The 26,000-nt window shown below is 42.1% G+C and overlaps 1 protein-coding gene across 6 annotated transcripts in view; it reads right to left on the bottom strand.

Annotated features, from left to right (window-relative positions):
- The window catches only part of OSBPL8 (oxysterol binding protein like 8), a 1,077,846-nt gene that overhangs the window by 190,549 nt on the left and 861,297 nt on the right, over positions 1 to 26,000 (bottom strand). For all 6 annotated transcript variants that reach the window (XM_078678323.1, XM_078678342.1, XM_078678332.1 and 3 more), the window contains 3 exons: positions 22,535 to 22,772; positions 20,994 to 21,178; positions 15,390 to 15,471 (listed from right to left, as the gene is read on the bottom strand). In XM_078678323.1, coding sequence (XP_078534449.1) covers positions 15,390 to 15,471; positions 20,994 to 21,178; positions 22,535 to 22,772 — 505 coding nt within the window. The remainder of the gene's footprint in view (positions 1 to 15,389; positions 15,472 to 20,993; positions 21,179 to 22,534; positions 22,773 to 26,000) is intronic.

Genomic DNA, 26,000 nt, shown 5'->3' with positions numbered 1-26,000 from the left:
TCACATCACTGGGCCCAGTTATCTTGTTGAGGGGCCTTGGTGACCATCTGCATTTCCTCTCTGGGGACTCCTGCCGTCACACTGTCCCTCCGGCTTCCCTTGGGAGCAGCAACTTGTGTGCCGACGGCCAAGAGTTCAACAAGTGACACAGGAATTGAACACAGGGGACTAAGCATGCTGAAAGACCTACAGGGAAGACTTTGGTGAGCACACATGTATTTGCCCTCTTACCAGTGACCATACTGAAACCCAGCGTAAGCAAATGCCTTCCCAGATTACTGTACTCTAAGCGTGCACGCCATCAGTGAAGTTAGCGGGAGAGGGACCTTTATTATATAGACATTTATTGACTTATTTCCTCCTATGTATGTTTTTTCATGTGTAGTAAATAGTTTAAGAATAAAGTACTGTTGTTCATTATAATACACAGGTAGAACATTACAATTATTGTGTACTACAGTGTTGTAGCAGGTTCTGAGTCTAACACGGAATTGCCCGAGTACAATTTGGACTGCTCTCCCTACCTACCCTGAGCATCACATGCTAAAGGGGTGTTTTTAATGTTTGGGTCCAACAGTAAGATGACTTCAGGGTAACAGGAGTAAAGGCTGCAGTTGATACAACTGAAACCCAGTAACCCCTGCTTGAACTGGGACTCCTGGAACCGGTTCTCACACTGAATTCCATCCCAGGCCTGCAATATTCCATGGAATGCATGCTATTTTATCAGCCAAACTACTTGAGTGGTTTTAGTTACTAAAGGAGATGAATTATTCAATACGTATTCTATATTACACACTGAAATTTGCCCTTGCTCTATACATGCACCTAATACTATGGTGGTGGATTTGTTTTAAAAAATCTGCGAGGGCTTCCATCTTTCACTGGTCCTTTCATTTTCGCTGAGAGTAGGTTTTTTGTGATCCACCACTGGGTGGCTAATCAACTCTATCCAGAAACTAGAATGGAGTTTGGTGAAAACACAGTTTTTTTATTTGAAGCATTCCAGCTATATATTCCGGTTGGCGTTAGGATCCAAACTGAACACAGAAAACATTTTAATTACACTGAATTTACTCTGAAATAAATTGGTTATACCAGCATTTGCCACACGGTCACACAATAGATGAACGACTAAATTAATGTGTTTCTAGCTACAACCCTAAATTAAATACTGCTCATATCAGTTGCGTGCTGGGCTCTTATATCAGTGTACAGCATAACTCAAGAAGCACCTCACAGAAGAGTCAAAAGTAGGGCAAAATTTGTTAGGGATTTACATATGTTAGTCCCTGAGCACAATACATAATGGAATGGTGTAGCACAAATTGATTACCAGTGGCAGATTAACTCAAGCTTTCCACCCATCAGCTCTTGTTCTTCTAACTGGAGCTCGCAGCGTTTTTCACAGTCTCCCTGGGTTGCCGCCAGCAAGGCATTGAAGCGGGACTCCAAGGACCAGGAGCCCTGCGCACAGCAACACCTGTGTCCCTCCTGTAGCTGCCTCATTACAGCTCGCGACCCCCTGCTTCGTGGGCGCCGCTTGCTGCGGTTTTCACAGTCTCCCTGGATTGCCGCCAGCAAGGCATTAAAACGGGACTCCAAGGACCAGGAGCCCCGCGCACAGCAACACCTGTGTCCCTCCCGCAGTTGACGCCTACATTACTGCGCACGCACTCCGCTCCGTGGGACGGGCGAAGCCCGGGCCAGTCTTCGCCCGTCATCGACAGGAAGAGGCAGGGCAGGGCCCCCCTCTTACATCTGGAATATGCCACATAAAGACTAAAGGTACTTTTCATCCATTAACTGGGGCTCAGTGGGCTTGACAGGGAGTACCTAAGTGCCTACTGGATAAGCCCTGTGGCGGAGTCACTACTGTTTGGAAACAACCTGGACTGGGAAATACCTAGACTTTGTGTGGAGTGAATTTTCAAAATGGGGAAAAGAAAGGCTATGGAGGGTGGAGCTCTAATATTCTCATCTAAGAAAGGAAAAAAGCAAAAAAGGTATCCCACGCAGCCAGTAACTGTGTTCTAACAAGAATTGAAGCTATTGTTAGTGAATGCGAGGAGGTTCTGGGAGCAAACACAAATAGCAATCCAGGGGAAAACCCAGAGCCCCTTGAGGAGGCTTTCACGGAGATTCAGAAATGGGTGATTCCCGCAATTTTTACCAAGAAATTATCCTCAAAGTCCCGCATTTGTGAAGTTCATAGCCCATTAACAGGGGACGCAGAGGAAAGTGGGTTAGTAGAATCCCCAAATAAGGCAGCAGTTTAGAACACCCATGAGGCGCTACATGTGTCCCAAATAGAGAGCATCATTCCCTGCTCAAATAAATTTGCTGTATTGAAACAGACTACAGGGGATGCAACAGCAGACTTAGTCTGTAAAAACAAGCTCATAGAGCTTCCATCTGATGATCGCCTAGCTTTCTCAAAGTGTGGCCACACAAATAAGGTTTTATTGCAGAAAGTCGATGTTCTTGAAAGAGATATGGCCTCCTTGAGATTGAAGGTGTTGAGTTATCCCGCAGAATGGCCCAGCCCGGGGGCGTATGTGTTCCCCCTCGACCATCTACCCAAACAATTATAGCAACTAGGGTACTGCCAGCCATTAAACCAAGGGAGGGTGCGGGGTCATTAAAAGTGCTAGGTAACTCAGCCCAGGGGCTTTCTGGCTCATCATCTACATCTGACACTACTAGATCTTATGCAGATACCGCAAAAAAAATAATTGGGTAGACAGTGCCAAGCCCCAGGGATCACACCACAGCAGAGCAGGCTATCGAGGCTCACCTTCTGTTAAAGAAGATCAAGCTAGGCAGGAGGGCCCAGGCATGCTAAGTAATAGTATCCCCACAGGGAATTCCCCATGAATAGTTTATATGACCAAGGTCCCTAAATACACCAATAAGTACGGATATGAAAACAGTGAATCTATTCACAACAAAGCGATTCACTGGTTACGTCATGTAAGGGGCTGTAAGTCAATTATTAGGGAAGACATGGTAAGGGTAAAGAGGATCTCTGCAGCTAACTCTATGACTGACTGCACCGAGCTGCAGTTAACCAACGCAGTAATCGCGGAGAACCTATTGGCACTTGAGTATCGCACATCGCCCCCTAATCATTCTGACATCCAGATCAGACGCTTATAGCTTTGGTCACCTGTTAGGGTGGGTGGAGGCTCTGGCCTTAACGGAGTGGATTGACTAGGTGAGGCCTACCAACTAGAATCCCTAACTGGATCATCAAATAAGGAAAAGGGAGGGTCTGCTTCATGTCTAAAGAACCCAGTGATCTATCGTTGAAAAGCTGGGTCGGCTATCAACAGCACTACTGTGATCGCGGCCACAAATCCAAAGGTGATCCAGCTCCTCTCCTGGAACATAGCAGGCCTGCTGGAAAAAAACGTATATCCCGGAGTGGAACCAATTTATTGACAAGTATGATGTCTGCTTGTTTCAGGAGACTTGGAGCATGGTCCCCCTATACAAGACTTGCTACACCACTTTCTTTATCCCCGCTTCAAGTACAGGAAAAGGCCGTCCATCCGGGGGACTCCACATATGGGTTAACATTGCATTGAATTGGGCTATCACCATGCATAAATCATCCACACAGGATATTCTACATCTGACAATTAAGGGACCCCATAATGGCACGAATGTGGAGTTATTTAATGTGTACACAATGGGATCCGGGCTACAAGTGTCAGCTACCATAACAGCATTGGAGTTTGAACTATCACGCATTCCTCCCCTTGCTAATATCATTGAGGGTGGGGACCTTAACTGCACTTATGAACCCCTGAGTGGGGAAGATTTTTTGGGAACCAATGAGGAGGATATGAAATGGCCCTACCTTTGGCCCCAATTAGGAAGTGGTCACAAAGGGCGATCCAGATCAACACTCTAACGTTAGAATACAACTTGAGAGCACTGAATGGCAGGACACGCTCCGATCAGAGTGGGGCTAACACTTACAATAGGATCAGCTGCCCGTCAAGGATAGATTATATATTGCTGGACACCCGTCTTTGGGGTGATCTATTGGATATGTAGGTAAAGCACACCAAGGATAGCGATCATGATCCCTTGTGCATGAAAATGAGGTGGGCATCGCCCTGTGGGAATGTAATTAAGGCCCCGACAATGCAAACAAAGGAGGTTGTGCCATCGAATTGTAATTGGCGCTTGAAATGGAACATGGTTGTATGCCAAGAGGATAAATATAATAATATAAGGGAGCATATAGTCCAGAAAATTGCAGAGCTGGAATCGATCAATTTAACCCATGAAAATACGCAAGAGTTCTCCTTTATTAAATTCTATAATAATACAATAGAGAGGATGGGTTCTTTTTTTATTGTCAAGGAACCTAGAATATTGAAAAGGGGCCTTCTAAGATCGAATAACCTCTGGTACACGCCCAGATGCAGAGAAAAGAGAAAGGTGTTAACCATAGCTCTGCGCAAAAAAAGACCCGTCAGCCGTAAGAGTGGCTAGGAAGGAGTACTCCAGATTTATAGATCTAGCGAAGTGTGATTGGGAGGAACAGCATTGGCAGGAGCTTAAATCTGCCTCCCAATTGAAAGATCCAACTTTATTTTGGGAGATTATTAATAAGGCCAACAGAAGGGGAGCTGGCCCCATCCCAAACCACATTACAGAACAACAATGGTATGCCCACTTTTTTAACCTGTATTGTGGCGATGAAGACTCTCAGTCTCCACAAAGTGCCCCTGCACTATCTAGATCTGAGAACTTAGCACTAGTGGAACCCTTTGTGATCAATGAGGCTCATCTGGCCATCACGAGTATAGCTCCGGGAAAAGCAGCGGGCCCTGATGGACTCCCTGGAGACATACTCCTGCACGACCCAAAGCTTTGGGCACATTTTATTTGTCTCCTAATGAATCTTATTGCGAGGGGTCATGCTATTCCCGACTCATGGAAGGGAGCTGAGGTGGTAACAATATATAAGAAAGGTGCTAGAGAGGACCCTGCCAACTACAGGCCGATTAGTTTAATCAACGTAATACAGAAGGTAGTTGGCAGGGTCATTATCACAAGGATAGGGTCTTGGATGGAAGATGAGAATATTCTTTCGCACTTCCAGGCAGGATTTAGGCAGAAGGTGGGCACGATGGACCAGGTATTTAGATTTTTTTATGGTCCACTGGAAAACTGTGGTCATTGGGAAAGGCAGTTTATATCTGGCCTTTATAGACCTGAGGACCGCTTTTGACCTGGTCCCTCGTGCCAAACTCTGGCAAGTGCTGTATGACTTGGGGCTCCCCATTCCACTTCTGGATTTTATTAAACGACTCCATGAGGGGAATTATGCAAGAGTCAGATGGGGGAACCAGGGCCAGTTGACCGAGAGGGTGGTAAAGAATAGGGGGGTACACCAGGGCTGCGTGATGGCTCCGACTCTGTTCTCTCTCTACGTCAATGGGGTGATAAACCATTTGAGAGAGGACCCAGCCGATGCCCCAGTCCTGGCAGGAGAGAAAATACCGACCCTGCTTTTTGCCGAGGATACCCTCCTGATGTCCAAAAGTCCAGCAGGCTTGCGAAAACTGCTGGATAGGTTCAGCCTGTTTTGTGATGCAAGGGGTTAATCATTAACACCACCAAGACCAAGTTAATGACCTTGTCGCTGTTAAAACCGATTTAGGAACGGTATTACTCTCAATGGCACCCCACTAGATGTGGTTGAGTCGTTTGACTACCTGGGAGTCCGGGTGAACAACCTGATGAATTGGAACTCCTACATGGCCAAAATGCTTCTTAATCACAAGCGAGTGTCCAGGGCAATTTTAAGAGACCAGCAATCCTCTGTTAGTAAACCAATAGCTCCGGCCCTCGCAGTGTATGAGGGGAAAGCATTACCCTCTACAGTATACGGGTCTGAATTATGGGGTTTTGAGAACACAAGTGACTAGGTCACATTCGAGAATACGTTTTTTAGAGGTCTGGTTTCCCTTCCATCTTCTACCCCATTAAAGCCCCTTCGTCATGACATGGGAAAACACTCTATCAAAGATATAGCACGGCTCCGCCCTTTATTATTTTGGGTACGCTTAAAGAGGGCGCCCGAGTTGACCAATTATGCAGCAGCCCTTGATGAACTTATCAAATTGAACACACGTAATAAGATTAAGTGGATAAGTAAGCTTAGACAGCTGGTTTTAAACATAGGGCTTGGGGAAATATGGGCTAGCCAGTGTCCACCACCCAAACAAACAATTAAGAAAGCATATTGGGTGCAGGCAGAAGAGCTGCATAGTGCCAATTGGGGGATCCTCACTGAGCAGTTTCTGGAATACAAACCCCATAGGAAGCTCAAGCCTTTCCTTGACTTCATTCAAAATCCGAGAGATAGGACACTCTACCTGAAGCTAAGGTTTGGTACCCTCCCGCTCAACGAAGTTACAGCAGGCTGGAAACATCACATTTCTGTATCTGTTTCCTGCCCAGGTTGCACAGCCCCTACTGAGTCACTAGCCCACTTCCTCTTTGCATGCACAGCGTATAGGGCGGAGAGAAGAATATGGCTTAAACCCATTTGCAGAGAGTTAGGCTTTAGGAATTATAGGATGGCACAATGTATTTTAATATCTGACACCACATCCCTTGTCACTGTTTGTGGGAAAGCAAAGTATTTGGGCAGCGCTTGGTTAACCCACACAAAGCTGTTAAAGAAAGCCAAGAGTTAGGTGTCAGTGTGCTCACCTTGAATATTGTCCTTTTAATGTAATTACCAAAGCTGTATATAGTAGTTCTCTATGTTTTAATTGTATATATTTTTTATGGAATTTTTAACGATTTGTACTAGGTTGTATGTGTAAATGGATTGCTTTTTATGAGGATGTACATACTTTTATGATAAAAATGTTATCGAATAAAGTACATACAACAACAACAACTAACTGGCAATCTCTAATGGCATTCATGAGATGGTTAAGCACTCATTTAAGCATATACAAATCATAAATGTAGTCCGTATAAGACCCTAATGAAAACACATTTCACATTGGAAACAACACACACCTCAGAGCTGAGCTCTGGGAGGTCTAATTAGTCTGCACTTTAGCATATAACTGAGGAGGAGATGCAAAAACTAAAATATGTAAACTATTCTGCGACACTGTGTGAAAGACAGTCATTTAAAGAAATGTCATTCTATTTTTTAATTTCCCATGCTGTTCATTTGCTGGCCTATAAGTCATGAATGAAACACAGTCACTTAAAAGAAGCACAATTTTCTGTATTTATCCACTTTTTAAATAAATGCAGACAGAAAACACATTGCTTTCTGCCTGTATTTATCTGTAAAAACGGAAAACAACAATAGGCAAACCTCAGTCCCCATTTCAATAACACTTACATTAATTTGTTTTCCAAATTCTAACATTAATAATCACATTGAAGAGGGATGGACATTGAATCATATGGATATATTAGTGACAAAAGCACCATTCCTAACTAAAGACCTATTTGGAACAATGAGTCCATATGCTGCTTTAAACAATTTAGTTGCTAAATCTTGGGAGGTCTGGAAATGTTCACGGTATCCTAGAGTTCCAAATGCTTAATATTAGTAGTATTATTGAAATATATATATACATTATAGTGTATTGGCAACTCAGACTTGCTTACGGAGACATTTCTCCACATAGATATTGATGCAGGAACTTGCAATTCTAGACTCCTAGCTTGCTATTAAATCCACCAGAATATTAATCATCCCCCCTAAATTAAGCAGAGTACAATAGGGCTCACATCAATGAAAAATGTTCTTTAGACCTACGAGAATCCTGCACCAGTATTAAAAGAGGTGTATCCATCACTACACCATTTTTAAACCATTGTTATTAGGTATTACACGCCAGTTACGTTATTTAAATCTAATTTTATTCAGCCTTCCTCAAGTGACAATTACAGGAAGGAACAAAGAGACCAAGTGCATGGATTCATCACCTGATCAGTCTGGTCCAATGTCTTTGAGATATGTAGTATTTGTTGCCAGAATTATATCATCTCCATGTCCATTATCAACTGATTCAGTTTAGATAATACACTTGATAATAGCAATACCAATTGGAGTAACATCTGCCACGTTGCATACGCTCCCTCAATGCCGCTCCACCAGACTATGCAGTGGAAGCGTACGCCAGATGGGACGGTGTGTTGCTGCAGCCTCTGTCGCTAAGGCCTGGTCTAGGGCACTTCATATGTTTAAGCACGTGTCTCATACCCTAGATTACGTTTCACACAATTTAATTATGTGCACCATGCTTACCTCTTACTTCAGTAAATTAAGCGCATGTTCCCGGCCCAGACCCCTGAATGCCCTTGCTGTAAATTACTGGACTCTGGGTTTTACTACATGGTATGGGACTGTCCAACGCTGTGCAGGCAAAGTGGTACAAAAGGGGGTGGTGATGGACGGAGCATCTGAACCAATTAAACACTCACACCCAGTCAACAGATCTGGGTTTGATCCATCACCGTTCTTTAGCCCACTCTGCCACCCCAGTTCAGACATGGCCATATGCAAATCAGTCTGACCCTGTGCCTCATGGGAACAGTCCAGCCCGAAGTGCAAAGCCATGCCTTCCCTGGACCGGAAACAAGCTTCCGAGGACCGGTTTCTGGCATTTCAGCCATCTTCAGCCCGGCTTGCTTGAATCCAGTGGCAAAGTGAGCAAGGGACTCACGTCACTGCCATGGTGGCTGAACTTGCTGATCACACCCACACCTGAATCCTGCTTACTGAGGTTACGTCCCTGAGCGAAAGGTGATAGACACCTTCACAGATTAATTGCCCTTGCCTTTGTCCTCTTTAAACGACAGGTGGTGATGGCGTGGAAAGAGTCTGCTCGTCCCGGTCTCCAGCGATGGCTGGCCACATTGCTAACATATACATGAGTGGAAGCAAACATCCTCAAGTTTCTTCACACAGGGAACTCACGGACCAGTAGGGAAAGTTGGGACGCCTTTTTACTTAATGTTGAAGCCTAAAATGGCGCATGTCCACCTTGAGCCACAACCACCATGTGCACAGGTTCACAATAGGCCCACCCTACCCGCGCACGTTCTAAAGCGCGCTGCCACCCATGGCATTCTACTTCCTAAGTTCAGGGCTGATACCTCCACGCGTCCCAACCCTTCCACGGCCCCTGTTTCCCCGTCGAGGGCTGAGACAACTTTTAAATGTTATTACCTAAACACTAGGTCTATGGTGAAACACCATCTTGACATCTTTCTTTTACTTCAGGCCGAGCGACCGGATATTTTACTCCTTACGGAGACCTGGTTGAACGCCGACTCCTTACCTGATATTTTGGCTGCAGTCCCTTCAAACTATTATATTTTGCATGAGGACAGAGCCGCCAATAAAAGGGGTGGAGGAGTTGCAGCGATTATTCTTAATACTCACATCTTCTCTCTTCTTCCATCCTTCGACCTTATAGGATCGGATAGTATGATCTTTAGGATGGACACTAATAGTGGATCTCTACTTATGGTCCTCATTTACCGCCCCCCTCATAGCATGCCCACATTCGCTTTATCTTTAGCAGAACACCTGGCCACGCTGATAATCGGTCATCAGAAAATTGTGCTGTTGGGCGATTTTAATCTTTGGATGAACTCCACTGAGCTGGTTGGGCAGGCAGCTGTACTGAAGGAAACTCTTTCAGATCTGAACCTCATCCAGCAGGTACACCTCCCCACCCACGAAAAAGGAGATAGCCTTGACCAGATCTGGTCACAGAATATCCCTCTCACTATCAACTCCATTACTCCATGCATCTGGTCGGATCATTTTCTGATCGACTTCTCTATCACTATCACTGAGAGCAGGAAACAGCCGTTTCAGCAAGGAGGGAAAGTCAGACTCTGGAAGCATGCTGACCTCCCTGCCTTTATTGACACTTTAACCTCATCCCTCCCCCTGTTAGACCAGGACATTGAAGGGATCGAAGAAACCTTTTCTAGTTGGCTACTTCAGGCAGCCAATATTCATGCCCCCTGTTCCAACTTTCCCCGCTCCCGCACCCAAGACGCTCACAGGTGGTTTACACCTCATCTTAAAGCCTTAAAACTGCAAGTCCGTCAAAAGGAGCGAAAGTGGCGAACGGCGTACTTAGAACTTGACAAAGCCGACTACTGTAGGGCGCGTAAGGAGTATCAGAAACTCATTCAGAAATATAAAACCGATTATTTCTCCGAAAAAATCCTTCAATCACGCAACAAATCTAGAGATTTGTTTAATATTGTGGAGAGTCTTAGTGGCAGCGACAGAACCTCCTTAGCTGTGGCCCCCACCCAGGACCTCTGCAATACACTAAATACTTTCTTTTTCAATAAGATCTGCACTATAAAGCAAAGTATTCCCATCACTTCACCCCTCCCTCCCCCGACTGATCTCTACTACAACCCTCTTACCCTGGAATCTTTCCCTCCCATTGATGCTGCCAGCCTATCTAAACTCCTTCTCAAAGTCAAATCGGGTTCCCCTGATGACGTCTGCCCCCCATATATCCTGCGCGAAGTGGGAACCGCCATCCCCGAGAGCATGCTCTCTATGATGAACGGATCCCTCTCACAGGGTTTAGTCCCGGCCAGTTTTAAAAAAGCTCTCCTCATCCCTTTGCTGAAAAAAGCTGGGGCTAATCCTTCGGACCCCCTTAACTATAGGCCCATCTCTTTGCTGCCGTACTGCGCCAAACTACTGGAGGCCCATGTCTGTGACAGCATCTCCCGATTTTTGGAAGACTCACAGTATCTTGCGCCTAATCAGGCTGGCTTCCGCCCCCTTCACTCTACTGAAGCAGTCATCGTCTCAGTTCAGAACACTCTGAGGCGGAATGCCGATGAGGGGATCCATCAGGCTTTGGTGCTATTAGACCTGTCGGCGGCATTCGACACGGTTGATTATACCATCTTGGTCAACCGTGTCGAACAGGCTGGTCTCAGGGGCTCTGCGCTGAGCTGGATTCGTTCATTCATTACTGGACGTACCCAATCTGTGAGACTGGGTTCCTTTACTGCCCCCACCATTCCTACCACCTGCGGAGTCCCTCAGGGTTCCTCCCTGTCACCGCTGCTTTTTAATTTATACTTATGCCCCCTGCTGTACTCTCTCAGGAACACCAGAGTAACCATTTTCAACTATGCAGATGACTTGCAGCTCATCTTTCCTCTAAACACCGAGGACTCGGTGGTAGTGTTTCAAAACACCATGTCTCACATCCTGAGTTGGATGAGCTGCAGTCCTCTGAAACTCAACCCAGGCAAGACTGAGCTGGTCTTGCCTGGCCAGAGTGCATTGAGTTGGAACCCTGGTTTCTGGCCAGCCAGCATGGGAGCCCCACCATCTAAGTCGCATTCAGTCAAGAGCCTAGGAATTCACCTCAGCGAAGATCTCTCTCTGAAAAGGCAGGTCGGTGCAGTGGTGTCCTCGAGCCTATTTCAGCTGAAGAAAATCAAGAAAATTGCTCGCTTTTTCTCTCTGGAGGCGCTCACACAGATTGTCATCTCCCTGGTTTTGTCCAGACTGGACTTCTCCAACAGTCTTTATCTTGGACTCCAGGTTGGTGAGTTAAAACGCCTCCAGTTGATTCAGAATCAGGCCGCCAGATTAATTCTTAATCTATCTAAGAGGCAGTCCGTCAGACTAGGCCTAAAACAACTACACTGGCTGCCTGTTGAGCAACGGGTGGCTTTTAAGACCGGGTGTATTTTATTTAAGTCCTTACATCAATCCGGCCCCCTATTCATTAGAGATCTGTTCAAAAAATACGACCCTCCCCGGAATCTTCGCTCCATGCATAAACACCTTCTGATTGTCCCTTCTTACAAAAGGAAACGTCTTGGAGGTTGCTGCTTTGACCACCTTGCAGCCACCTTCTGGAACTCTCTCCCTTTACACCTCAAAATGTGCGACAACATTCTTAGTTTTAGACGTTCCCTCAAAACATGGCTCTTTTCTCAAGCGTTCTGATGAGCTCCTCTATGCTTCCTTTGATTGTTGCGTTGTGTTCCTGTCTATAGCGCCATGAAGCCCCCGGGCGAACGAGCGCTCTACAAATACATTTCAATATCAATATCAATATCAACAATGATCCGGTTGATGAAGGGCTCATTGTGTCCCAGGGGGGCGATTGAGTAGATTTCAATCTACGCACATTTGGAAAAGATTAGAAGTATGCCCCTGATAAAGACAGGAGTAAAACTTGTTCCAGGGTGGGAAAAAGGAGGCATAGGATAAGTGATTTTGCAATCACTCAGCAGATTTTCAATTCAGCAAATACATGAATGCATATTTTAGCACATGCATATGTATATATTTGCTCATTCCAAAATGGAATTCATAAAAGTTTGGTAAAAGTATGGTTTCACGGCCTACTTCTGTAAACTCTTGTCACTTGCACCATTGTAAGCACATGTATCCGTGGGTGCTTTTTTTGCCACTTTGTTTTCTTAAGAACCAAGCGCATAATTCATGTTCTTGCTGCCCATTAATTAGGTTAGCTATACATTTTTACACAAATTCTCCATTAGTCCTTTTTTGCATACTGGCATGCATCAACCTTGTTTTACTAAATAGCATCTAAGAGAAATTGTCTTTAAAGTTGTGAATAATTTAGCATTTTTATCAAATTGCAAATGCTTCTGTTTACATTTTATTTTGAAAGAAAGCAATCAGCAATCTTTTTTATGCTTGGACATGAATTTTGTATGTAACTATGGAGCATTCTGGGAACATTATAAATAGGCTAAATTGTTACATTTTACAAACGTGTACATGTTTTTATACTGGAAACACTTTCAGTAATGCAAGATGAGCTCAATGCATTTACCTAGAGTGCTTGCATGAATAAAAGCTTTACAATTGATGAATCATACAGTGCTTCCAAAACTGACCCACTTTTTAGAACGATAAACTTATATGACCCATCTAGCTTTAACTGGCATGAGGCGGGGGCTATGTTTTTTGCAGCTATAGTAAACATGCTTTCAAATTGCTGTGAATTGACCAAATAGCAAACTCTTTACAATTGATTGTGTTCTTCTATAGAAGCAATTCCTCATAAATGTCACAACCTTGACCACACCCTTCGATATGTCGTTTTGTGGCTGTGACTATGGTGCCCCCCTGAACATCCCTGTACTGCGTGGCAGGCACCATGAGGTGCCTGCCACGCGGTGCAGGAATGTTCACAAACTCCCATTTCTCAATGGAAGCTTTTGCTGCGGGCAATTTCCGCCGGCTGCACAAGCTCCCATTGAGAAATAGAAGTTTACGACCGTACTATGTGCATTCTGATCATATTTCAGGGTGCAGAACCGCAAACCTTTTGTCGAGCGGTTCCTCCACCGAAATGATGTAGGTCGAAGGCAACTCCAACCAACATCAAAATCATGCCCTTAATAAAAAAAAAGAATGCATTTTCATTTTGCTAAATAGTGTACGTCTCCCTTCAAAGTAACACAAAAAATTACAATCGGTTCTGTCTCAAACAACAAGTTACCTATTCCATGGCACAATACAAACTCACACTGAAAGAACACACCACTTAATATAAAATTGTTTGAACAATCAAAGACCAATTATATCAGGAAATGGATTTATTAAGAATTACTATAATAACAACTTAAAACTGGTGAATTAAACAGTTTGAATCAGTGGATATTATTAATTATAACAGTAAACAATTAAAAAACAAAAGCAATGCCAAAAATACCAATAACAAACATATTGATAATAAAAATTTACATAATGCACATTTTAGTCTGTAATGCCTCTAAGCACATTAAATGTATTATTATCCAACTTAAATGTACTATTGTTGTTGACTTGGTAGGAACAAAATGTGATAGTATGATACCAGGGTCTGAACCTGTGGTTTGCAGGCCTGTGGGAAAGTACCAGGCACCTGAGATTTCCTACCAGGTAACATGGAAACCAAAAGAAGAAGAAGAAATGTACCCATTTACTAAAATGTTCCTTATAAATAAAATTGACGCACAAGATAAATATGAATACTGGGTTATTCAGAAGGAAAAGCAAGAGAGAAAAGCTAGGTCTTTACTTCAAGTCTGTTAAAAAATTACTTTCTAAAAAACTTGTGATCCTCAAATACTATTTAGTCTATAGACCAATACCCCTAACCAGGAACCAGATATATTTGTTTTTCAACACACACTCAACCAAAATATCTTGGAACCAAAACCACTCGGTTCCAAAAGAGAGGACATGTGTGATTTCACAGCAACCCAAAGCTTGCCTTTTCAATAAATTATATCACTGATGAATTACCAGCTTTAATTATGAAAGATTAAAAGGGGACTGGACATGTTGAACAACCATAATGAAATCTACACCCAAATGATTGCTTTGTGTTTTATTCCAGTGGGCCACACTACATCTAAAATGTATTGACAATACTGCATTTAGAAAGTGTTACTCAGCCACTTAAATGGTATGAAGTGCTACATAAATGCCACAATACAGTACAAAGTAAAACCAAAATGTATTATTATATTCAAAAATTAAGTTAAAATTAAGCATTATTTGTGAGGAAAGTCAATAACATTTGTTAACACCAATTGCTGCTGTAAACTCACCCTGCAATTACTGGGCAAATCTAAAAATCAGCAATAAGACTTGTAGTAGGCCCAACCAATCTCAGCATTCTATACAGTTTGGTAATCAAGCTGTTTATAAATATGAATGTCAGGTGATTAGCCATCTTCCAAACAGGGATATGGGGATGTTAAAGAAGCACTTCAGTAGTTAGTAAGAGGTAACGAAAATCTGAAACCTCTGAAAGAAAATTCAACCCTCATAAGTTCTTTGTGCTACAGAATCAAAACAAACTACAAATGAATGATAAACCGTGTGTGCTAAGTACACTATTTTATGTGAGGTAACTACAACATATACATAGCAAACGTGACACGTTTTCAATTGTGGGAAAATCTGAAGAGCAAATGTAGAAAAAAAGAACTCATAAAACTCGAAAAGCACAAATCAACAAGAGGGACAGCAGAAATAATTAGGGAAGAATGAACTCAATGGAGAGGCAGAAGGAGGCCCATGCATAAGATGAGGGGATTTAACAGGTTCATCAAGTAGTTAATTTATTTTGAATAGTTTGTATTTGTAACTGGTTATTGGGATTAATCTGTCAAACACAACGTTTGATCAAATCCAGTGACAAAGCATTTTCTCTGATACTCTGATATCAGAAAACCGATCTATCAAAACAGAAAGCATGTACTCTACTGTGTTAGTGGAATATTTTCTAATAAGAAACGTAGAGCCTTACATTAACAGATTCACTGGTGCACATGTTATGGAGACCTACCTTTGGCTTTTTGTAGAATCCAGACAGATACCATTTCACTACTTTCTTTAATCGATCATAAGCATTCTCCTCAACAGCAGCCCTAGGAAACACAATACAAAGGCATAACATCTGGGAGGTTTGTAAGAAATAATACATGTAAGATAAATTGACTCAGATGTTCAATGAAAAATGTGTTCAACATGGTAAGAAAAGCTCAAATATTCTGCTCAGATGTGGTTAAGTGATAATTAATTCAAAATGATGGACACATCAAAACCTAGGTTTATGGGGCATCAGACAATCTGCAATATTCTAAGTACTGCATCCAACCATGAATCAAAGTGACTAGAGGAAATAGACCATACTAAATAAATGTGAATTATTATGTTTTTCTCAACTAAAACCACATTGACCTGGAAGGATCAGGACACACAGAACTGTGTTACGGTTTGGGTCCTGGGGGATGGGCAGGGGGTGCTACAATGAATAAGTATACGTAGTATTGCTTGTCATGTCCATTGGTTCCAAGACTAATGCATTCCTCTTGTATAGATATTTTCTTTTGCTTAAAGTCCTAGCTTGGTTCTCCTAAGGTACCATGTGCAGACATTTTTTTCCAAGCAGAGAGGTTGCCCTATCCAAATAACATACCTCCCTCCCTAAAGGTGTTGTAGGATTTTTGCTGCATTCACTAGCCTAGAAAAGAGGCACCTCCTGTCATTCACCACCACACAGATCTTCGTCAAATGGAAAATATTAGTCAGTGCATACCCAGTATCAAATTCTTACTGGCGTATTTAGAGTCCCCTCCATCATTTCTCCATGGTTTGAGAGGTATCAGCAAAGAAGCAAATGAGGTTTCCTTGTCATTACATTTTCTCTCTGCACCTAACTGCCTCCAGCATGTGATCGATCGTTAGTGCCCTCATCCATGAGAGTCAGTTTGAGAGTGCACTTTTTCTGGTAACACGGAAGCCAGCTTCTGTTTAAAAAATTCCTGTCGGAATTCCAAACTATTCTGCCATCTAAGGGGTCATGCACTTACCTAGCTCAGCATTCCTTCATCCTGAGGGACATCTGAGATTTTTCAGTACCTTCAGCCACAGGACTTAGACTCCTTGAGTAACTCCAAAGCTTCCTGTAGGTCTTCAGTACTCATTTAAGCCCACGTCATGTTCTGCATGAATGCTAGGACAGACTTCCCTAATGGCCACTCTCTCCCTTTTTACACCATGACTACCATGTAGTGGATCAAAATCGTGAGAGAAAAACAAAATGATATAAAAAAGAGAGCGAAATGAACTACTAAGTATTCAACATCACTGTCCGGGGGCCTTAAATTAACTTTTTGGTTTGGGAAAATACTTGGAATTTCCGAAGAGCGAGAACATCATGTGATAGGAAAAGTTGTAATGCAAGACAAATTACGGCTACTCACAGAACCAGAGCATGCTTTCTAAGCAAACATTGTTAAGTATCTCGACCGCATAGAAGCAAATTAGGAAGATAGCTGAAGCTACATGCTGGTAATGAATTTGATTGTTTAGGATGTTTCTATCAGTTTCGAAATTAACGACATTTAAAAAACAGGTTGATAATCAATCGCTTCCTTTTCAGAGCTCCAACATTGATAATTGTCTTTTAGTCAGAGATTGAGACGCTTCAAAGAAAACAGTGTATTCTACAAACGATCTTTTGTTATACTATAAGAAGCTTTAAGTCAGGAATTATGTTGTTGTAAAGGGTCAAAGTCTATTAACATGACAACACATCTTTCAGTAGGTTTTGCTCAATATTAGATACCCAATGTTATCCTTATACAGTAGCCTATAATAGTAACAAGCTTATTTTCTTCCAGATTTCACTCAGAAGTGAATTTATGAGTTCTAGAGTCACAGTGGAGCTGTCAAAGTTTTTTGAGTGAAGATACTTTCATAACACCGTTTTGGATAATTATAATTTGTACATATTTGGGTGATGTTTTGCTATTTTCCCCATAATTGACTGCCATGACAGATTCCACAGGTACACTAATTCTCCCAGAGAGGTGCATTATTCCTCATTTTGAGATAAGGGTTGAGCAACAATACTTGCTTACAAACAAGTAAAAGTTACAGCTGTACTGATATCCTTAAAAACAGGCTTACTCAGTTTCTGGTGTGTAGCATCTAAGCCCTATAATTCATTAGTTGGGGAGAATAATTTTAGATGCCTACTGCAATCAGGCAAAACTGTTTGTTCAATATACAGACAGGAGTTTCGGCAGTTGCATTTTTGGTGAAAGTATCTAGCTTGTTGCAGAATATAGCCACTATTGCATTTTTTGATGTCAAGACCTAATACACCTCCATATACCAAACGCTTTAGTATTTTCATAGATATGTTCGCTTTCCTAGCTTACCCACATATAAAAGATGTAATGGAACAAAGTATTCTACTCGGTACTCAAAGACAATTCTTAGGTACTGATGAATATATTTAGACCAAAGGAAATTTCAGGTTTCAAACTAATTGTTTTAGTTTCTGATGACAGTGGTAATGCTTTTGACTTAGTACCATTGATGGTGTGACAAGAAAATAATCAGAAGGTATCCACTTTATTTTGTAGATAAGGAATCATTAATTTGGGTGAGATTGGCGATAACTACATACATATAAAACCTATTTGGAAACCAACAACATTTACATTTGCTCTTATTTTCATTGCAGGTGGTTCTATAGATATTAAAAAGCTAAACGGACAAAGAACAGCGTTGTCACATTCCTTTAAATAATGCAATTGATTTATCTCAACTTACATATTTTACAGAAGTGGATCCTCAAGCGGAGACTGAAGGTGTTGATGAACTAAGGCCCAAAATTAATTTAATATGGAACCCAGTATAAAATGTTTCAGGTAATGAAGTCAAATGCATTCTGACCATACAACTGACTATTACTCTCTCTGACCATTTAGAAGGAACTACTTCAAAATGTTAATTTCTTGTCTCTTGTTGCTATAGCCATATTCTCAACATATGAAACTAGTATGATCTTCTTACACATATATCTGAATAGAAAGATGCTGTCTTCAAGGCAATATTTTTGTGAAGATCTTTTAGCCTCTACTTAAAGTAACTGATCTGTAATTTGCACACTCTAAAGACTCTTTATTTTTTAATACATTAACATATTTTATGTTTTTATTTGTGAATATTTTATTCAAAACATTGGTGTTGCAAATCTGACATAAGAGGAGAAGAATTTCCATACGTTTTAAAGAACTGTATCATGAGGCCATCTGATCCTAGTATTCTTTCAGCCTGATAAAAAGTAAATATTTTCTCAACTTCTGTATTTAGTTAAAACCGATCTTGTTCTGGTACCTTTGGTATCTGAACATTCTTAAAGAAGGGTTCTCTTCTGGACAGGGACAGCGAGATGCTTTTAAGTTAGACTAACAGTTATAAAGTTGTGTGTTAATTTCTGTGTTTCAGTAAAATTATACCTCATTGCTAATTTTAATCAATTAATTTTGTTAGACACTTGCTTTAATTGTGGGATAACTTTCCTCCGTTTTTTCTTCCCTTTCCTGGAATTTATGCAATTTAATATAGTGTGAGTTCAGATTTTTGATATGAATTGTATTAATATCATTGCTCACTATCTCCATGCTGAGTGAGGTGGGGGTACAATTTGAGTGAGTTTAATTTTCAGTCCTTCAAATTTGCCTGATATGCAAGTGTAGCGGATACTGATGTGTAGCACTGGCCTAGAGGCAGCACAGTAGAAAGTAGTTAATTCAGAAATGGGAGTTCTGCAACACTGAGCAATGGGCGATTTTTCCAGCTTTTGAAATAAAATGTCTTCAACTGTCTGTACAGCCTGGATCAGTTTCAAATGAGTAGAATTCAGTGTGGTCTGTCTAACAAGTTTCCATAGTTGTACTGCTTATATCTACTTTATGGTCAGGTTAAACCTACTAATACGCGAGTGTATTTGAAGATTTCTCTATAAAAATCCGTAAGTGTAGCTCAGAGTTCTGATTTGACAAACAAATATTAATAATCAAACGATGTTGAAGTTCTGTTTCCAGAAGTCTCAGTAGCCATTTTCCTTCTTGTTTGGCTTTTTACTGTGTCATTATTCCTTCTACATTTATATGAAATAATATACTACCATGTTTAATTTTTGATGAGTTTCAACAATGCATTTCCAGTCTTAAACGGTCTTGGTATAGTTTTATTACCTCCTCCAAGATGTGTTCATGCAGCAGAGCAACATCAGTTCTAACTCTCTTCAAAACTGTAAGACTTTTCTTTGCAAGAAGCTGATGTGATTGTGTCAGTTCTCTGTACTACCTCCACTATGATAAAGCCAAGGAGGGTACAGTCCTCAATGCTTCAAAATAAAGACTGCCCACCCTCTATTTGTTAGGGGCGGTTTTTTGCATGAAAATGTATCTTTTGGAAAGTTTTGATATCTTGGGTAGTGGTTCTAGGTGAGCTGATTTTAAGAGTAAATGTGCAGAGTTATATGTGACCTCTGCTCCATTTCAAGATGGCTGTTGCCTTTTCAGTCACAGTGCACACTGTCCAGGGCTAGTGGGGTCTCCACAGGGTTATGTTCTCATCTCCGAGGTATCCTATCATTAATGGTTTTCAGCTTTTTGACGTCCGGCCTCTTCCAGAAGCACACTCCAGAGCGCAACTCTGCCCATTTCAAACCTCCAGCTGCCTTCCTCAAGGGTTCAGCCGATTCATCTCAGGTTGTCCTTCATAGATCTATGGTGGACGGCAGGAGGGGACAAGGCGCCTCATGGAGGGCACACAGAGAAAAGCTACAGGTCCCCAATGTTTTTAGTGACCATTCAGGCCTCGACCCTTCACTTTCTTTTTCAATTAATCTATTCAATACCATATTCATGTGGCTGCACTTATTTTGGGTTACAACAATCTTTTGAACCATGAACATCATAGAAAATGAATACTACAGAGGTCCTAGTGCAGCATGCCTTTTGCACAGCAGAACCCAGACTAAACTCAGAGTCAAAAGTCTTGTAAAACTCCCCTGTATGCAGGTGTGATATACTACTATATTTAAGACAAATAGGAGCCTATTTACCAGTGTGGTAATAAATATCAGGGCTTATAGTATGGGGCAGGAAGTTAACTCTGCAGATGGTGCCATGGTCGTATGCGATGAACCCAAGTATAGGAGGTGTCAATGTCATGTTTAAGAAGCAGGGATCAGAAGAGTCAAAATCAAAATGTACTGTTATAGGCCAGCCTAACCATAGGTAGCCTCTGAAATCTATTATTTCTTACAAGCAAATGGTTTGAAAGTAGGAAACTTGTGGATTTGAAATGTATTTTAAATATGCTTCAAATGTACATACGCAATGACATTGAAAGATGACAGGGTTTCTGTAATTAAAGGAGATACTTCTATCAAAGTGCACAAAACAAATTTTTGATATAACTTCTCATGAAAGTTATGTATCTGTAAATCTTGTATTCAAAGTTACAATTTATAAACATAAAAGACAAAAGGTGCTTAGTCAACAGTACAGGGGACTTCTCAAACTTGAAAGTAAAGGGCAAAAATAGGAATTGGCAAAATGAGAAAAGAGAATTAACTCACTCGGACAGAAAGTCTGCGTGGTAGTAGTAATCCGAGAGCTTGTCCAGGAATGAACGGGGTTCCAAGATAAATGTAGGTAGGACAACTTTTGACAGATCCATTCCGGGACGGACTTGTTTCAGAAGAGTCCAAATAAGACTCTTGTGCTCCTCCGACACGGTTTCTGTTTGGCTAGCCTCACCTGCCTTCAGAAACATTTAAATTAATCTTACAAACAGAAAATAAAAATCATCACAATTATTATACAGCACAACTGAAGAAGAGATTTCTACACAAATGATCATTCTGCATTAACAACTCATGGGGATTTTGTTGGTAGATCATTGTAGAAGATCTCAGCCCTCAGAAACCTAAATCTTACAATGCCAGGTTACTTGTGCTCACAAGTTTATATTTCACACAAAGCAATCACACAGGTTGAATTAGTTATGCTTTCTGGGACCCAAACGCTATCCATGCGAAGGCCTTTGCCAGTTAAATGAAGGACAAAGGGTTGTCCCGTATGAAGGCTCCTTCCTTTTATGCAATTTAATTCATGGTTATGCTTGGGTTCCATAGGAAGTCTCGATTGTTTTTCATCAGATTCTAAATCTGGTAACTTACTGCTATGACGTAGCAACAGTTGATACAAAACTGGTTGCCCACTGTTGTTACGTCATAACGGGCTTTCTTTCAGTGCACCGTTGCTTTTCTTTTTTGACCAAAAGCAGAGCTGCAGGAGGGAGAAGGAAGGCAGGAAAGGTGGTGAGGGTTGGTTAAGGATGGCAGGTAAGGTACTTTTTCACATTTAGGTAAGAAGGAGAGGTCATATTATATATGGCTGACCCCATTAATTCTCTGCCCCTGCGTAGGAGTTAAAAGCAGTGGCAGATGATTTTGGAGGTCATAAATAACATAAAATTATAGATGAGCAAAAAGTAAATGACAGGGACGTTTTCCACCTTAGATTCAAGAGTGACTTTGAGGAGAACTCGCAAAAACACATAACTTGATGCAGCGGAATCAAAGAATAATGATAGATTCTAAACCTGAAGGAAACCTTAATCCCTCAAGGGAGAAATATTCTCTTCAAACAATTTGTCCTATTGTAAAAAGCACTCACATTGGTCTGAGATCCAGATGTTTGTCTCTATGCATATATTTGTCAAAAAGCACATCAAATATCTACATCTACATACAAAAAAGTGATACCAAACAAATGATGTACATATATATTTAACATACATAAACAATCATATAGGAGAACTCTAGCTTTACTCTCATTGTCTATTTGATGTCACTCAATAACCCTCTGTGATAAACATCCCTGTAATTTACTGTTACCCATCTATAATTCCATATGTTGTACTCCACTGTTATCAAGTCACTTAAATGAATTGAAGAATCCAATGTCAATATTCACAAAAATAGAACAGATGTAAAAAGAGCACATGGAATCAAATTAACACAATGTGTTCATTTCCTCAATTAGGGGCACAGGACTAGCATGGGCACCAGTTTCGCTATAGAAATTCTGAAACCTCCTAGGTCGCAGTCCTTACCTCTCCCAGCTCCTCATTCATTTCTTCTACGTACACCGTCTCCTTAATGATGTCAATAGGCTCAGGGTCAACGAAGGAATCATCCTGTCTCTCTGATGTGTCGCTGTCACTTTCCTCACTTTTTCCGAGCCCATCGTTGTCTGACTCATCGTGCTCATGATCGTTTTCTCGGTCAGATTTATCAGAGTACATGTCTGTGTCTTTAAAATGGTGCCTCTCAATTTCACTGTCATTTAACCTTAAAAAACAAGAAAAGGTGAACCAATCGCAAATTAGCAGCCCGGGTATGAGGATACCATTACTAGGATTAAGCCTGAAAGATCACATTGGACCTTTTTGACGTCTGCAAGTTGAATCTAGCAAATAGCCCAATGATTGCTTTTACGATCTCTTCTAACTACAAGCAAAGACTACTCACTCTTGTAAAGCACAGAACAGAAGCCTTGCTTGAACTGGGGAATCCATCACAAATGTTTACTTTCATGTTTTAAAATGTTGGCAATTAAATGGGTATTGGTCGTAAATTAGCACCAGGTATATCATAGTGAGATTAGCTGTACCAATCAGAATTGTTAGAAAGCTGGGATTCATTGCTGTTGTTTGTCTGTACACTAAGGTCAGTGAGGGAGGGAAGATAACCCTGACAATGAATGGGTTTACTGCTTTGATTAGGTGAGACTTGCTGGATGGGGGGGGGGGGGGGATTAGAGGTGGTAGGAGGGCGGGGGTTGCCAATAACATTACTGTAGGCAGTTAACAGTTATCACTTGCTATTCTCTCTCATTGTGCAACTTTGTCTTTGGCCTATAACAGCACGCCTGGAAATTAACATTTGAGCGAAAATCCAAAGAGAAGACATGAACAGACTGACAGCTAGTAAAACAAGCATTGGCATAGCCAATAGGTCTCGCTTTTGGGACCTTATAAATATTTAGTTATGCAGCACAATATCCTTAGTGCAACAACACCAACTGTTGCATGGCTAAACACTTATAAGGTCCTAAAGGCGAGACCTATTGGCTATGCCAATGCTTGTTAAGAGCAGCTTTGGTGTCTAGGCGCTCAAACCCTAACTAAGTAGTGTATTAATTGGTAACCTGTGTCCCTTATGATTTAGGCGGTTGTTTACTGTATTTTGGTTTTATGTGGTATTTAATGTACTTGTGTTTTATTTCTATGTTTTTAAGGATATTTATTGTGTGTTTTTATGGTGGCTGTGAACAACCGTATATAGGTTTTATTTATTGATTGAATTGTATAATATCTCTTACATCATTCACGGCAACATCATTGGAGCATTCTTTGTTAAGTCTTTCTTTAGAAATTATAAATTGCTACTCAAAGTAATTGTTGTAGTAGATTGTGTTCTCCCCCTCGCGCCCTCCCGCCACGAGCGGAGGCCATGCCCCCTCCAGGACACGCTCCCAACAAAGACCCGCGCATAAAAAGCGCCCGGACAGGGAACTCAGCTAAGATCAAAAGCGGACTCCTGAGGCGGAAAGCCGGGAGTAGGACCGAATGTTTTAAAAATTGTTTTGTGTCACTGATTACCTGCATTTTAAGAATTTATTGCCACAGATTACTTGTGCACTACTAAAAACTCACCGATCTAACTGTTGTGGTCGCAGCGGAGCCAGCGCTGACGCCACTTGTATTCTCCCCCTCGCGCCCTCCCGCCACGAGCGGAGGCCACGCCCTCTCCAGGACACGCCCCCAACAAAGACCCGCGCATAAAAAGCGCCCGGACAGGGAACTCAGCTAAGATCAAAAGCGGACTCCTGAGGCGGAAAGCCGGGAGTAGGACCGAATGTTTTAAAAATTGTTTTGTGTCACTGATTACCTGCATTTTAAGAATTTATTGCCACAGATTACTTGTGCACTACTAAAAACTCACCGATCTAACTGTTGTGGTCGCAGCGGAGCCAGCGCTGACGCCACTTGTATTCTCCCCCTCGCGCCCTCCCGCCACGAGCGGAGGCCACGCCCCCTCCAGGACACGCCCCCAACAAAGACCCGCGCATAAAAAGCGCCCGGACAGGGAACTCAGCTAAGATCAAAAGCGGACTCCTGAGGCGGAAAGCCGGGAGTAGGACCGAATGTTTTAAAAATTGTTTTGTGTCACTGATTACCTGCATTTTAAGAATTTATTGCCACAGATTACTTGTGCACTACTAAAAACTCACCGATCTAACTGTTGTGGTCGCAGCGGAGCCAGCGCTGACGCCACTTGTATTCTCCCCCTCCCGCCACGAGCGGAGGCCACGCCCCCTCCAGGACACGCCCCCCGTCCCATAATTCCAAAGCAACATAACATATGTGCAATCCTCGGTCGCGCAGCGGGCGCGACGAATGCGCGCCAAAGGCGCGCCTAAGGCAAGCCCGTCTGCGCCCGTCCGCGACCGACCGGGACTAGGGGCTATACCCCTTACAGGACCTAGCTTACCCAGGGCCAAACCTATCTGCTACACACGTAGCAACCTATTAGCTCTTCATAAAGCTACCATGGGTGCTAGATCTTTCCCATGTATCCAAATGGGCCCTGGTTTAGTCTATGGACCTATCTCTTGTCGCTCATGCCAATGGTCATGCATGGATCAACCTGCAATTGATCATCATTTATCTCCCACCAATAATCAGCTGGAATTAAAATGCCTATACTTTAATGCTAGGTCTCTACCTAAACATGCACTGGACATTTGGGATATGTTGAAATCCATAACCCCTGACCTAGTTTTTATCACCGAAACCTGGCTATCTGATTCCAGTGCCCCAGATCTGGCCAACGCCCTTCCCTCTGAATACAAAATAATTACACAAAACAGACCAGGAAAAAAAAAGGAGGTGGAGTTGCCGTGATTTTCAGAGACCACCTAACATGCCTCACGGAAACGATAACCATCTATCCCGAACATGAAACACTACCATTCAAAATCCTTCTTGAGGGCCTTATCATACTAGCCGGTGCTGTTGTCTATAACCCCCCAGGACAACAAACCAGTATTAGTGCCAAATTATTGAACCAACTACTACCATCCTGCCTAAAACGTAACAACTACATGATCGTTGGAGATTTCAACGTCCACTATGAAAGTACGAACGCCCCCGGATCCGCTCAGTTGAAATACGACATGGAACTTCTACAGCTTAAACAGTGGGTCGAGGGCCCTACGCACTTAGCAGGGCACACCCTGGATCTCCTCTTTACGAACATTGAGTCAACCATTATGAATGAAATCCTCCCCCTGTCCTGGTCTGACCACTCCATGATATCTTTTTCATTCAAACTCCCCGGTAAACCCATGAAGCCCAAACTTATTTCACCCATCACCAATAGAGCCTGGAGACTCATCAATGACTCCAATTTCCAAAACCATTTCCCTGACACAAACATCACCCCCAGTGATGACGCCTCCATCTCTACCAACGCCACTCTCCTAGAAACTGGAATTCGCCAAACATTAGACAA

Source organism: Lissotriton helveticus, chromosome 1_1, assembly GCF_964261635.1.
Source record: "Lissotriton helveticus chromosome 1_1, aLisHel1.1, whole genome shotgun sequence".
Lineage (NCBI taxonomy): Eukaryota > Metazoa > Chordata > Amphibia > Caudata > Salamandridae > Lissotriton > Lissotriton helveticus.
This window is presented reverse-complemented; position numbering and strand designations above follow the sequence as displayed.